Source organism: Schistocerca piceifrons, chromosome 1 (assembly GCF_021461385.2).
Source record: "Schistocerca piceifrons isolate TAMUIC-IGC-003096 chromosome 1, iqSchPice1.1, whole genome shotgun sequence".
Taxonomy (NCBI): Eukaryota; Metazoa; Arthropoda; class Insecta; order Orthoptera; family Acrididae; genus Schistocerca; species Schistocerca piceifrons.
This window is the reverse complement of record NC_060138.1, coordinates 64,577,710-64,593,968: the sequence shown is the minus strand read 5'-3', so window position 1 is coordinate 64,593,968 and position 16,259 is coordinate 64,577,710. Positions and strand designations below refer to the sequence as shown.

Genomic DNA, 16,259 nt, shown 5'->3' with positions numbered 1-16,259 from the left:
CCGGTGGGGCCGCGGGCGTGACATAACTTGCTTAGCACAGGCAATTTGAGAAATACATGGCTGATCTAACTCACACTCAGCATAGTCAAAAGTATCTTGGGCTTCAATGATGTTCATCACAGTCTCTAATGACGGGTCAGGCAACTTTAAGATAGCAGCACGAATACGAGAATCTGCAATGTTTTGAGTAATAGCGTCTCGTAGCATGACATCACTGTAGGAAGCTCCACACACACAATTAAATCGGCACTGACGGGTGAGGCCCCGTAAATCTGTTAACCACTGTTTATTAGATTGATGTGGCAGTTTCTTTAATCTGAAGAACTTGAATCTGGCTGCTGCCACATGAACTCGCGACTCGAAATACTCAGCAAGCTTGTTAACAACAACGACATAGTCTAAAGCTTCTGGCTTGGATTCCGGGAACAACTTACAAAGTAGTCGATAGACTTCCACGCCTGCAGTGGAAATTAAATAAAGCTGCCGCTCAGTACCCGCGATTTTGTAGACTGTCATGTGCGCCTGCAACTGCGCGAAATATTCTCGCCATTCTTCTCTTGATTCATCAAAAGCACGGAAAGGTGGTGCTGCCTGTGCTTGTTCCTTTTGTGTTGGAGGATTAGCCGCTTGTTTGGCGATTGCGTCCACCAAACTTTGTATTTGCTGACTCTGTAACAAGATCAACTGTTGTAATTCGGCAGACATAGTGAACACAAATTAAACCAGCGCCCAAAATTTTATCGCTATAATTAGAGTAACCAGAAACAAGTTGAACCAGCCCTGCACACGAGTTCGGAAGTCCTCGTCGCCAGTTTTGTGGCGGCGTTCGTAGCGACAAACAATTCGCGGTAGAAACGGCTTACGAAGTCACCGCCACACTTTTAATAGCGGGCCGACCGGTCCGCTGGAACAGTGAACAGAAAGATGAAACCCAAACACTCTGATTAAATAAAAGTCGGTACTTATCTTTATTAACGAAGATACAGAAACACAGTAGTGAACTCCGTGTCTACAGAAATCTGTCTAGTTCGAGTCGGAGCGGCTAGGTCAGCGTCGGCTAACGACAAACAACAACTCTGCTGCGATGAACACACAACTGACTAGCAAGTACACAATTCGGTGGCGAGTATACAACTGAGCGGCGAATACAGAACTGTCCTAGCGCTCGCGACTCCAGCGCTTAAGAACCAGAAGCCAGCGGTGGCGCGCGCAGACTTGCGGCGATTTTCTGTCTCGCTGGCGCTGCTTATGCGGACGGCGTCCGGACTTTGATGCTGCCAACCTTTTGGCAGCGGGCTCGGGTGGCATTACTGGCTAGGATATAACACAGACTATCGAGGAATTTGTGTTACAAACACATTAATGAGAATTTTTGTGAAAGTAGTTAAAAACAAACTGAAAAAAAATTTAGAACCCAAGAAGAACAATGTGGATTCACGGCTGGGAGATCATGTGTAGATCATATGGAGAACCGTAGGGAAAAATCAAAAAATATAGGATTAATTTTCATAGATCTAGAAAACGCGTATGATCCTGTTTCAAGAAAATTACTTCGGAGAGCACTACATATGGCAAACATAAACCCTTCCTTGATTAAAATAATACAACAGATGTATAAAGATAACATTTGCCAAGTGAAAGTTGGTAATAAACTTTCAGAGAAATTTAGAACAAGCAAAGGCCTTTTACAGGGCTGTCCCACGTCACCATCATTATTTAAAACCTATATAGATATTAGCCTTAGAACATGGTCTCGTAAATGTAATAGTATGGCACTAGAAATAAGAGATGGAGTTTACCTGCATCATTTATTGTTTGCTGGTGATCAAGTAGTTGTAGCACAAGATGGGGAGGATACTAACTACAAGTGCCATCAACTAGCAGTAGCATACAAAAGTTGGGGTTTGAAGATTAATTACCAAAAAACAGAATACTTGACTAATGATTCGGATTGGCTATACAGTAAAGGAAAGAAAATCAAAAAGATAAACACTTTCTGTTATTTGGGATCCACTTTAGAAATCGAGGGAAAATCGGAGTCAGAAATCAATAAAAGAATTAGTAGGAGACGGAAAGTCATTGGGATGCTTAACTCAGTCTTATGGAGCAGGAATGTAATGAGCAGAACTAAAAATCCATATTAGGGTGTGTGGTTCTGTATGGAACGGAGATCTGGACAATTAACCTCAAGCACATTAAAAAATTACAAGCTCTAGCGATGGACTTCTGGAGAAGATTGGCAAGAATCTCCAGGAAAGAAAAGATAAGGAACACCGAAGTAATAAGGAGAATGGAAATAAAAGAAAGAATATATGACGTAATGGATAGGAAGAAATTACAGTGGTACGGGCATGTACGACGAATGGAGAAAACCAGAACACTGAAATTGATACTGGAGTGGGAACCGGAGGGAAGAAGAAGAAGAGGACGACCTATAACCGTCTGGCTCCAAAATGTACAGCACACAATGAGGAGAACGGGCGCAGATTAAGAGGACACACAAGATCTAAACACCTGGAGGAATATTTGCAAAATATAGTTTAAGAACGTTTATTCTTTGTATTGTAATTTCCGAGTAAATTATTATGTTGGAGATAAGGCTCTGTAATGAGGAAAAGCTCAAAATAATAAAAAAAAATTATAAACTGTTACACAAATTTACAGGCTCTTTTCAGAATAGGAGGTTACCTCTTATGGATAGGAAACCTGTTAATGACAAAGTATGGGAAAGCTCTTTTATCCCTTTTCTTTAAGAATATTATTTACTTAGCAGAATGGCTGAGAGCCGTGCCTACTCAACTTGAATAATTATCCGATTGAATTTTTCTAAGTACGGTCGAGGCTGTCACGTGAGAAATGTAATGGAGGAAAGATGGGGCCCACCTATACTGTAGTGCACAATACCATGAGCTGCGACGACTGCTGCCTGCGTCGTTTGTAGCTGAAAAATAACAAAACTATCTCTTTCTATCTGGATTGACCTTCGCCAATCGAACTCTCACTATGCCTTGATGCAGCCAAGGACTCCTATCCGTCCCTAGTCTAACTATTGGCCTGGTACACCAGTCAGATAACCAGTCCACTGCGATGCCACTCAATGTTCGCTCACAGCCGCTAACTAATACTCTGTCTGTGTTCACACCGCACATTAAGTGTCGCGGCCAACACAGTAAACAAATGCTTAATCACGAGCGACTCAATATAGAGTATCACTACAATTCGTTAGCAACAGAACTGCTCTCTCAGTGCAGTACTGAGTAGAGACTTTGTCCCTCGCTCTCTGCGTACACGCACGAGTGCACTCGCTCCTGCTACGTGTTCCTGCTACAAGAGCATCACCGAAACCAATTCCCTCCACGCAAAAAGCGAAAGGGTACATCATCCGCTGTCTTTCCCTCATTCCTCTGGCTCATTGCGTCAGAAATACTCCACTAATCAGCGTTACTCTTACAAATGGGAGAATGGCTAAGCCGACCAATCCATAAATATATAGCACCTGCGTTAGGCTTTTACTGTCCACTTGTGAGGACTCTGAAGCTGCACACTATATCCGTCAAAAAAATGCTGGGGCTCTCCCAAACAATACAGCGGGTTTTGCTTTTAAGGTGAACACGCAGGCCATTATCCCTTTTCTCTGGCAAAAACTGCTTTGGTCCATGGACGGTCGGCCGGCCGGCGCTGCTGCAGTCCTACAGACTTTCCAGCGGGCTGGTTGCCTCCGCCGAGCAAAAACTCCTGTGGTCGTCGTGTCTTGAATGTTTGTGTACACCAGCCTCGACTTTTTAATCTGGGTGCACACTTGTGATTTATTTATTAGATCTGCATATCGATTAAATGGAAATACGTAAAATTGACTCTACCCTATCGAGTTTGGGCTCGAATGAAACGTCTTGGTACGCAGAATACGATGGTGAGGTCGGAATATGTAAGAAATGAAGGCCAGGAGACCATGCCACCTTACAGTATGTCGCTGAGTGAGAAACAGTGTGTTGTAATGGAATTTCGAATTCGAAGAGTTTTTCCACACATGGAGCACTGTCTCGTTCAGCATGTCAATGCCGGACCACGCATGATCGCTGAGACGTCTGCAGAAGTCCGACGCCTTGAGTTCACTGTCATCGTTCATACTCCATACAGCCCTACCTTGGCCCCATCCGATTTTCGTCTCATAATCTGTATTTTGGCTGCAGCCACAGTCGTGGTAAATTGTTTGGATGATGCTGCAGCTATAATTTTTATTTTACTATTATAAAAAACGTATTTTCGTACTTGAAAATGGCCCAAGGCCAAGCAAAATAAAAATTATTTCAGTCCAATGGTGGTAGCACCTTCCAAACGATTTTCATCTGTTTCCAAAACAAAAGAACACTTTCGACGACTTTACTTTGGTAGTGATGCAGCGGTGCCAGCAGAAGTGAGGCTGTGGCTCCGTCAAAAATGTCAAATGTTCTACACTGGAGGTATAAACAAAGCGATCTCTCGTTAGGAGAAATGTGTTTGTTACCGGTGTGACTATTTTGAGAAAAAAAACATGTAGAGATGAAGAACAAAGATGTAGAAGGTCAATACAGTTTATTTTAGTTAAAAAGCTTGACGAATTTTCACATTAAAAATTCGGTAGCATTACTTTTCAGCAATCCCTCGTGCTTCCAGACAGTGACATTACGGAGGGTGAATGTAAAAATTGCATGAAATCAGCGGAAGCAATCACTTGTGAGTGCTAAACTGCTGCCAGCAATCTAGCTAGTACAATGACTGTGCGTTGGGAGTTAAAAAGATTGGGGTAACGTGGTCAAGCAGCTTGTCATAAGCCACACACGTCTGCAGGCAGTTGTGGACGGTTGAGATGAGGCAAGTGGCGCCGCCTTTGGAGAATGAATTTGTTGTGGATTGGCAAGAGAGCCAACCCACTATGAGAGGAAGCCGAAAGGCACGCGTTTTAGCTCACGCAGGCTGGCGTGAGGTCTGGAACAGGACAAGGAAGTTAGACTTTAGCAAAAAAGGACGTAGCTGTTGGAATACTTAACTTTAATCCGTAAATGGTGAACATCGATCTTGACGGTACATGTTTTACAGCATCAATAGTAACTGGTAATGGCGCTTTGCTAGGTCGTAGCAAATGACGTAGCTGAAGGCTATGCTAACTATCGTCTCGGCAAATGAGAGCGTATTTTGTCAGTGAACCATCGCTAGCAAAGTCGGCTGTACAACTGGGGCGAATGCTAGGAAATCTCTCTAGTCCTGCCGTGTGGCGGCGCTCGGTCTGCAATCACTGATAGTGACGACACGCGGGTCCGTCGTATACTAACGGACCGCGGCCGATTTAAAGGCTACCACCTAGCAAGTGTGGTGTCTGGCGGTGACACCACAGAATTACTGGGAACGAGTGATTTGGAGTAATAATTCATGCCATACCTTGTGGAAAAATGATGGGGAGGTTTAGGTTTGGCGAATGGATGGAGAACGTTACTTGCCACCACATGTAGTGTCAATGGTGAAGAGCAAGGGAGGGAGCCATGGAGGGCTTTTCCGCGCTTAGGACGTGCTGTGTCGTCCGAACAAGACACAGCCAGGGTAAAAGCACTACAGTCGGAAAGATGCAAGTTGGTGTCACTGCCATAGAGACTCGTCACTTGCGCGAGTTCCACTACCGTTAAGAGGACTGCTGAGGATGAAAACACCTACTTCGCCTCGGCCAACTGCCGGCCGAGTACAATACGCCAATGAACGGATGACAGTAGACATTGCGAACTGGCCACCGAGTCGTCACAAAGAAAGTTACAATTTACTATGTAAACGATTGCAATTGAGACTGGAAATTCGAAGAATGAACCCAAGAGAGGAGCATATTAAAGTGCACAACACGCTATCTGACATTGATATGTTCACCTTGCTATGCAACTAACTTGAGTGTGACCACTTTCCTTATATAAGATTATGTAAATCTTTATCTTTTTTTAATAGTCCTTCAGAACTGACTGTTAGGGACCAAGGATCGGATATTCTGAAAAGATAGTGTTGTGAGTAATTATTAGATTTATTCAGTTCAGCAGAGACAAATTAATTACATGTTGTATGTTAACCAGCGACCTAGAAACGACCCCGCCGCAACCCACAGTGGTCCACAACCCCACGACGACTATCGCAGTCCACTTCACTTCACCCCTCCGCCGCCCCACACCGAACCCAGGGTTATTGTGCGGTTTGGCCCCCGGTGAACACCCCCCCCCCCCCCCCCCCCAGGGAACGTCTCACACCAGACGAGTGTAACCCCTACGTTTGCGTGGTAGAGCAATGGTGGTGTACGCGTACGTGGAGAACTTGTTTGCGCAGCAATCGCCGACATAGTGTAGCTGAGGCGGAATAAGGGGAACCAGCCCGCCTTCGTCGAGGCAGATGGAAAACCGCCTAAAAACCATCCACAGACTGGTCGGCTCACCGAACCTCGACACAAGTCTCCTGGGCGGATTCGTACCGGGGACCAGGCGCTGCTTCCCGTTCTGGAAAGCCGTGAGTTAGACCGCTCAGCTAACAGGGCGGGCTAATTAATTACATTGTTATTAAAAGTTTTCCCCAAGTAGTAAGAAGGGAACAGTTAAAATATACACTGTAAACTTTGAAATAGCTTCTGTGTCGGCTGTCACTCTCCCATCCAGATGTATAGCACAAAACTCTGTGTGTATCTTATCACAAGTCTGTCGAAAGAAAAAAAAGTGTGAAGTGGCGATTACGAATGGTGCGAACTGGTAATCAAATGTCATGAGGTCTATCGTTCTGTCAAGATGGAGCAAGGCGCTAACCAGAAAACACAAGGCGCTAACCAGAAAACACAAGGCTGATCACAGCACGCCGGTGCTGCGTATATTTATTATAACAATAATTGCAGCAGTACGTGGTGTTGTCGTCGACTGCTGCCTTGCTCGATGTGTTGTTATGTAGACGACCCACGCAGCTGCAACTGTGACGATGCGCGATCGCGGCAGTCCGCACAGATAAGACTACCATCTCCATTCTCCGTAATGGACAATACAGAGTAATTCGACTGCTCGCTAAAGCGGTCATAACAAGAATCGTTGTTTCTGAGATCGAGCGTAGCCTCAGTTTCTCCTACTCAGCACCAGCGGCTGCCCAATCATCTTCTTGGAACAAAATTTCCGCCAATCGCCTGTCTTCCCCCCAGACACTGTGTGCACGGGAATCAGCCCCATGACACATAATTTCAGCCAATGGGTGACATCTGGGAGGCATTTTAAGTTGAAACGTTCTCGAGGCTTCTGCGTCGCTACCGGAACCATCGGAATGTTTCTTCAGAGTCGCACGCCAAGAGCGGGCGTGTGAGGGGCTTATAAAAGTGCGCACCTCGTCAAGACTGCCCGTAACGGCGCCAGGCCCGTATTTTGTGTTAACACAGCGCAAAAAAACTGAGTCTGGGCCAGTTTTTTTCACGTAGTGGAGAAATCCCGGCTTTAAGTTTTGCGGTACAGGACTAGGACGCCACCCCACCTCCTCCCTGTACAAAGGCTGCCGCCCGCCGAGGGGTCGTGTCCACTGGCTTTCTCTCGGGCCACCCGTGGACTAGTGCTCTACTAAACTCAGCTGTCTAACCATGAGACACCACCCGCCATCACGCCTAATCGGCTTTAATTCGCCAAGAATTCCCATAAAATTTTCTCTCATACATCCCATTACTCTCAGTTTTGTCATCTAGGCAATGTTCTGTTGCGAATATAATGTGCGCCCCGTTGCTTTTGAGAAGCGCATTTTTGTACGAATTTTTCTATGACTGATAACTAACTACTTATAATTCTCCTATTTATGAAGCATTTTTCGGCCTCTTAATACGAGTATTTTGGAACTATGTACAGCTACGTTCATCCTGAATAGACGGAGATTTATCTGATTAAAAAGAAAACAAACAGACGTACGTATTCCTCACAAGTTGCAGTACTTCCCCAGCTGTCGATGATACAAGTTCTCACTCTTTGTGAGTACATTGGGGATATTGAAGTCCAGGCTTCGCCTTTTGACCTTTCTGTGTAAGTTGGGAGCGGCTAGTTATGGACAGGATCGCTCTCCATCGTTTCCACTGTCCCCATACTGCTAATTCAACTGCTCAACCAACTCATCCCAAAATACCTGAGAGTTGCTTTGAAACATTAACTTTTCGCCCCACTGCGGGAACACAGCAGTGGCGGGTGACCCCAATTAAGAAGCTTGCGGAAATCTTTGTGACGAGCGGAAGCATCCATCACTGCCGGTTATTCCAAATAATGGAACAAACAATGAACAATAACAGCAGTATTAATTATCATTATTTTAACAGCTAACAATCAAATACTGTCAAATCAAGAGTAATGATCCGCAAACTTTTTCGAAATGAACACTTCACACTAGGTTTTTAATGAAGAATCAATTACGCACATGAAAAATTTTGTAGTTATATCCCATTTTTAATGTGTATTAAAACTTAATGCAGGCGATGTCCCTTTTATTGAACATAGTTTTCAGACCTCTGTTGAAAGTCCTCATATGCGCGTTCCAGTATTTCACAATAAGTGTTTCCTCTCCCTGTCTGATTGCAACCTTCATTTCGGCTAATGTGTAGACTTTGTGACTGGAAACATTTTATTTAAAAATGTTCAAATGTGTGTGAAATCTTATGGGACTTAACTGCTAAGGTCATCAGTCCCTAAGCTTACACACTACTTAACCTAAATTATCCTAAGGACAAACACACACACTCATGCCCGAGGGAGGACTGGAACCTCCGCCGGGACCAGCCGCACAGTCCATGACTGCAGCGCCTGAGACCGCTCGGCTAATCCCGCGCGGCTTTTATTTAAAACACTGCCACAACAAAAAATTGCAAAATGTGAAATGACCATTCGTGGAAACATGCGAGGCGCTACATCGATTGACAATCGTACAGCAGCATCCTGTTGAAAATAAACATTTTGACCGCTGAGTAAACGTCAGCTTCTTAACTGTGGTTGTACAAAAGTGCTGAGCATAAGAACTTCGTTCAGTGGTGGCAATTGCACCATTTTCACCTTGAACCAATACAGGCCAATGGCGGCGAAAATCGTAATCGCATAACACTATGTTGCTTACTCTGAATGAAAAGGTATGTAATCGAATTTTATGAGGTCTCTAATTAACTCATTACCGGAAATTCTATTTATTGACCTTCCCATCCAAATAAAAATGCGTCTTGTGACGACTGCTGCGTTCATTTTCTTTGAGCAGTTCCCTTGCATTTCAGTCCTATCGTCCTATCGTTGCTCATAAGCTGATGTCTTAAGCTGTTGAACAACACGTGTCTTATATGAATGGAATTTTAAATATTTTCGCAAAATCGTGCCTAGTGATTCACGACTTAGCCTTAATTTATGTACGTGTATACCTGCAGATCAGTTTATGCTCAGTCAGCGCTTGTTCTATCCTTGGTTGTTTGCAAGACTCTAATGGTATACCAATAATGGCTAGTTGTCCCACCGTATCTACCTAGACGCCGCAAACATAATAGCTGTTTCAAAAACTTCCGAATGCCGTCGGCCACTATGTATAAAGAAGTGGCTCATCGTCGCTTTCTTTGAGGACACACGAAACACTTGTTGACGCAAATGTACTTCCGATACAAAACCCGGGAGTGATGGGACGTTTTCCAGCATACCGTTAACCCTACGGGAATAGGAGACGTCTCGTCGTGTCTCCCGAACACCGGCTCCGCTGAGAGACTTCCTTGCAGAAATCGGATTTGTTCAACTGTGTGTAAATTTCTAAGGAATCAAACTGCTTAGGTCATCGGTCCATAGACTTAAACACTACTTAAACTAACTTATGTTAAGAACAACACGCACATCCATGCCCGAGGGAGGACTGGAACCTCCGACGGGAGGTTCAAATGGTTCAAATGGCTCTGAGCACTATGGAACTTAACATCTGTGGTGGTTGCCTCTGAGCACTATGGGACTTAACATCTGAGGTCATCAGTCCCCTAGAACTTATTAGAACTACTTAAACCTAACTAACCTAAGGACATCACACACAACCATGCCCGAGGCAGGATTCGAACCTGCGACCGTAGCGGTCACTCGGCCGACGGGAGGGACCGTGCAGTCAGTGACATGGTGCCTCTAACCGCGCGGCCACTCCGCGCGGCAAATCGGACTTGTTTAGGTTTCCTTGTTACTGCCGAGGCGAGCAATTTAATGGCTGCTACCGGTTCTTCTCAGGGGCCGCTTAATAACTGCCTCTCCGTTCCTCCGTAACGATGCGGAGGCCTGCTATTTTTGTTTATAGGCCCGAGGTGCCGTCGTCAGTAGCCGCCATGTAAAAGGGGTGTAACAAGACGGTCCGCCGCGAACGAAAAACATTATCAGCGCGGCAATAGTTCGCGGTTTTAAACTGTCGTGAATCCGCGCATGCGCACTAGACGGAATAGCACGCGTATGCGCAAAAGGGGGGTACTCCGAGTGTGCTTTCTGCTCGTTAACTGTTAGTGATAAAATCTGAGCAGCTAACTTAAGGCTTTGTATACAAGCTTTTGCGCATTTTTCAGTGAATGAATTTGCATAAATTAAGTAAACAAACGAACGTCATATCTTTTACCGACAGACTTTATTTTTGTATATTGTTGTTGTGAAAAATATTCTTTGTACTGCTTCGAATTATAAAGGGTGATTTTTTTCCATCGCTTACAAACTCGAGGGATTGATCGACGAAAGGATACGAAACAAAAAAGTCTAATGAACTTATGTCCGGAAATGCATTGGTTCCATGCTAGAGACCATTTATTCAGTCATAATTTGTTACAGAGACTGAAGTCTAATACGCGCTGTACCAAGCGGCCACAGTTACAGCATGCATAGCCCCGTCCTATAAGGTGGTACTGTTCCTCATAAGTCATGCCCTAGCGCCCTCTCCTGACATAGTAGTAGGTAATGTTGTGTCCGATTCACTGCACTTGCTGACTCACCTTGTAGTGGATGTGATTCAGCGTTGTACACAATGGTTCCGCATTCGAATCGAGAGCTTGCCAACACGGTGTTTACTTACAGAAAGGCAGATGGCAACAGGTGGTGGGCAGCAAGGTTGTATCAGGAGACCTGTCTCTGCCGACAATGTTCGGGCATCAGACTTGGAGGAAAATGTGATTAACACTGTGGAAGACGACCGCTGTGTCAGTACCAGGCAACTGGCCCTCCACTATAGTTGAACATTCTCCATGACAATTGTTACTACCGTTATCACTTACAGCGTGTGCAGGCCTTAGTAGCGACAGACTTTCCACATCGGAGGCAATTTTGCCACTGGTTTCTTCACCAGGCAAGCACGATTTCGGGATTTGTGTCATCCATCCTATTTGCAGCAGAGGCCACCTTGACGCTGAGTGGTATCTTCAGCTTTCATAACAGTCATCTGTGGGACAGCATGCAGAACCCCCATGGTATGGTGACAGTGAATCATCGGCATCAGTGCAACCGGGATAACTGGCGACCTTCCACGTCGCCTAACAAACCGGATCTGTCGGCTTTTCTTGCGGGTAATTTTGCCTCCCCTGCTGAAAGAAGTATCATTGACGATTCGAAGGGTTATGTGGCTACTACACGATGGTGTTCCAGCTTACTTAGCCGTTAATGTCCGGACGCATCTCAATCGTGTCTCCCCCGATCGATGGATCGGACGAGGGGGTCCAGTTGCATGGCTGCTCGTTCACCGGATCTCAACCCGTGCGATTTCTGGTTATGGGCCCCATGTCAAAAGTATCGTTTGTGCAGAGCCCATTCCAGATGTGGAGACACTGGAGCAGCGTATTCATGCTGCCTTTGACACTGTTCGGATCCAGCCTGGTCGATGTGAACGTGTGAGGCATGCGTTGAGACACGTGGAAACCATTTTCAACAAAAACAGCACGTATTAGACCGCAATCTCTGTAACAATATATGACTCAATAAATGGTTTCTAGGATGGAAAAATGCGTTTCTGGAGATAAATTCATTAGACCTTTTTTGTTCCGTATCCTCTCATCGATCAATCTTAAGTATTTTGTACTCGGCGGAAAAAAATCTGCCTGTAGGAATGGAATGCAACATACAAGGCTTGAGCATACTAATCTAGGTGCATAGAGAGGAAAGGTCAGTGTAACGAATTTAGTTGTTTTTCAACTAGATCAAGTTTTTCTGAAAGGTCATGTGGTTGGAAAAGTTAAGATATGGTTGCTAGTGGGAAATTTAGTCCTTTTAAAATGTTGCCTGATTGAATTATAGTGTTTATAAATATTACGTTCTTCGAAAAATTTGTATTGTTCAGTCCTAAAGTTCAGTGCTGTATTTCAATATTTCCAACTTGCTCTTTCTATGTCACAGAAAAAATTACTTTCTAGCGTCTGCTTATACTGTAAAATCTGTTGAGAAACATAAGCTTAACTGCTAGTTGGGTGTGAATGGCAGAATAGGGCCTGGCATTTTCAGACAGCACCCAAATTCCAGACGTCAGAAGACCACGTCGCTTATTCTGTATTACACTTCGAAGATTAGTCAGGGTAGCGCAGTAAGCGGTTCCGTTTATTGCTGTCACTTGCTGCATAAACTCGAATAGTTTTGCTCTGTTTACATTTTTTTTTTTTTTTTTAACATTCGGTCGTGTCTCTTGATATTTTACTACAGCTTGGGACGCAAAAATATGCTAACAAGGGGAGGTCACGACGCTGGGATCACAGATTTATTTCAAATTTTGTACACCTTTAGCAGTCCATTAACACGACATAATGTGCAAGTAGTAAGGTGCACTACTTGGGCAATTCCGAGAAAATCGCAACAAAAGTGCTACGTTTCCATTGTGTAACATGTATTTGTGCGGGCCTTAAAAAGTCAGTGTGGTAAAATGATGTCGGCACGGTACCTCAAGAGTGTTTGGTCAGAGGGTTAGCTGCCCTCTCTCTTTTAAAAAAAGAAAAAAAAAGAAAGAAAGAAAGAAACCCTGAATTAATGGGTCAACGATGAACTTGAACAAGCGTCGTGGGACGTCCGCCCCGAACAAATACAACGACCAATAACGAACAAAAATGGGATCAACAAAAAAAAGTGTGGTTAGCGTTCGCGCTTCGCAAGAAGATCGTGGACGAGGCAACGGTTCGAATCGTCATGACAATCTTTATCTGCACTAGTCGAAGAACACGGAGTCACCTTCGTTGTTGTGGTGAAAGTGTAAAATCAGTGATATTCAAATAAAATGCGGGTACACTGTTCGTTCTTACTACATAAGCAACGTCTCACCGATGCAGGTTAACTGCCAAATGGGGCCCGCCTGTGTCGGCAGCTCGAAGTGTCGAGGTGGAAAGTAGTTCCGGGTACCAGATAGCGTGTATAAGGGATTTCGCAAATCACGAGAGGTATACATTTTAAGTGAAACGCTATATTTGCTTCGTTTGGTTATCAATAGTTATAAACATTCTTGTTCTAATTATTAGATTTAATTGAAAATAGTAAGTAGTCAAATAACATGAAAGAGACTAATAAAACTTCTTGCATATGCATGTGGTTTTTTTCAAATTGCATTAGCTCTCAAATTAAACAATATGACCAGTGATGAAAAAATATAGATTAAAAATCACATTTGAGCGGGAGCCGCGCCGTCTCCTCACATATGTTCGTTCGTTTTAGGAAGCTCGAACGCTAACCATTTTAATTATTATTATTATTTTTTTTTTTTTTTGCTCATAATTGTTTGTTGCATTTGGTTGGGGTGGAAGTCACAAGGCACCAGTTCACGTTCATCGTAGATCCTTTCATTCAGCCTTATTTTTTTCTTTTTTATGTTCAGCACCTACGCACAGATATATAAGTCACATAATAGACGCGTAAAACTTCTCTTGTGATTTTCTCCGAAGTGCACCTTACTACTTGCACTTTGCTATTTTGAAGCACATCTGTGATCCCAAGGTCGTGGCCTCCCCTTGTAAGTACTGCGCAAATTACGTAAGAAAATCATAAAAACTAAATATAATTCGTACGGCACATATGACTGTAATAGAGAGCTTGCTTTCTCGCCGCTATGAGCGCTAGTGTCGCTTCATCTGTCATCAGATGGTAACAAGTGAGAGTAGCGACTGCGTACGTTAGACTAGGTACTGTAGTTAGCTGCAGAGAGTGTGATCGGCGGCCCTTTGGCGTGCGCAGGTGATGATCTTCCTAGTGGAGGGCGTGCTGCCGGAGAGCTACTTCGCCAACAACCTGCGCGGCCTGTCGGTGGACATGGCCGTCTTCCGCGACCTGCTGAGCCGCCGCCTGCCCGCCCTCTCCCGCCACCTCGACCGCCTGCAGGTCGCCGCCAACGACGCCTCCTCAGGTCAGCCGCTGCGATGCGCTCACGGCAAACATTCGCGCTTCTCCACACACTGGTGCAACACAATGGGCGCGCGCCTGCCATCCTCAGTTGTGACGTCCACTCTTCCGGCTAGTGATGGCAGGGACTGGGCATATGTGCTTACAAGCGATTTACACTAATGCTTATAAATTACGTATAATTGCAGAATGGGTGCCACACAACGTGGCACTACACAAAACTGGCGCTAATAGCATAGGCACATAGCGAATCCACGCGACACAGATCTGTGAGTCCACGGTATTGGTGATGTTGAGAAAACCGTCCCAAAACACATGTACTACAAAACGCCACTGTTTCCAGCGCATAGCATTATAGGATATGATCACAATGCACGTGTACACAGGCCGCACAGCGGGTTGGCATACTCTGGATCAGGTGGTCGAGCAGCTGCTCGAGCCTCCCATTCTTGCACCAGTGCCCGTCCAAGCTCCTGAAGTTTCGTAGGGGTTTGAAGACGTGCAGCGATACGTCGACCGAGAGCATTCCAGACGTGGTCTATGGGGTTTAGGTCTGGAGAACAGGCAGGCCACTCCATTTCCACTGATATCTTCTGTTTCAAGGTACTCCTCCACGATGGCAGCTCGGTGGAGCCGTGCGTTATCATCGACCAGGAGGAAGGTGGGACCCACTGCACCCCTGAAAAGGCGGACATACTGGTACAAAATGACGTCCCGATACACCTGACCTGTTACAGTTCCTCTGTCAAAGACATGCAGGGGTGTACCTGCACCAATCATAATCGCACCCGACACCATCAAACCACGACCTCCACATAGGTCCCTTTCAAGGACATTGAGGGGTTGGTATCTGGTTCCTGGTTCACGCCGGATGAAAACCCAACGAGAATCACTGTTCAGACTGTACCTGGACTCGTCCGTGAACAAAACCTGGGACCTCTGTTCCAATGACCATGTACGGTGTTCTTGACACCAGGCTTTACGGGCTCTCCTGTGACTCCGTGGCCATCTGCGGGCACTGTCCTTAGGTTAGTTAGGTTTAAGTAGTTCTAAGTTCTAGGGGACTGATGACCTCAGAAGTTAAGTCCCATAGCGCTCAGAGCCATTTGATTTGAGCTATCTACTGCAAAAGAGCACAGGGCAGCAAGTTCGCCCATTGTCCGCGCAGAGCACGTCAGATGTGAACCAGCTCTAAAACGGAAGACGCAGATAAACCACGTTTCTCTACTGCGTTTCCTATAGCAAGTATCGGTTTCCCCTCCTCTTTCAATGTGGCTGGTGAATCATATTTCTAGAAGTCGCTTTCTTCCGCGTCTTCTTTTGCGTCAAAGCTTCTGGCATATCTCCCTATTTTATCGACAAAATGTGAACCTGCCAATCCAAGTCAAGTCGGTTACAGTGTCCGCGGGAACGCGCCTTGCCTACGCGCTCAACATTTTAATGGCTAGAGGCGCCGTGGTGGCGGGTCTCAAGCCGTGAGGAATCTGCTGTACTGTCTACGGCCGAGACGGCCAGGCGCCGAACGCCACCGCGTCCCAGGGTTTGCGACTCTTAAGCTGCTTCGCCGCCAAACTCTACAGAAATGGTCGCGGCAGACCGCTACTCGTTCCCATGGCTACGTCTCAAGAGCTTCCCAACAGCTTCCCGGAAGGAAAATGGTTTGGGATAAGCACACATTCCCGTTCTTTCTTACACTGAGCTAGTACAGTATGGGCCGGCCGCTGTGGCCGAGCGGTTCTAGGCGCTTCAGTCCGGAACCGCGCTGCTGCTTCGGTCGCAGGTTCGAATCCTGCCTCGGGCATGGATGTGTGTGATGTCCTTAGGTTAGTTAGGTTTAAGTAGTTCTAAGTCTAGGAGACTGATGACCTCAGATGTTAAGTCCCTTAGTGCTTAGAGGCATTTAAACCATTTTTT

At 45.4% G+C, this 16,259-nt stretch overlaps 1 protein-coding gene across 1 annotated transcript in view; it reads left to right on the top strand.

The window, feature by feature from the left end:
* LOC124776685 overlaps positions 1–16,259 on the top strand; it is a 712,754-nt gene that overhangs the window by 568,876 nt on the left and 127,619 nt on the right. Inside the window, exon 4 of the mRNA XM_047251827.1 lies at positions 14,181–14,349. Within this exon, the coding sequence (XP_047107783.1) occupies positions 14,181–14,349 (169 nt within the window). The remainder of the gene's footprint in view (positions 1–14,180; positions 14,350–16,259) is intronic.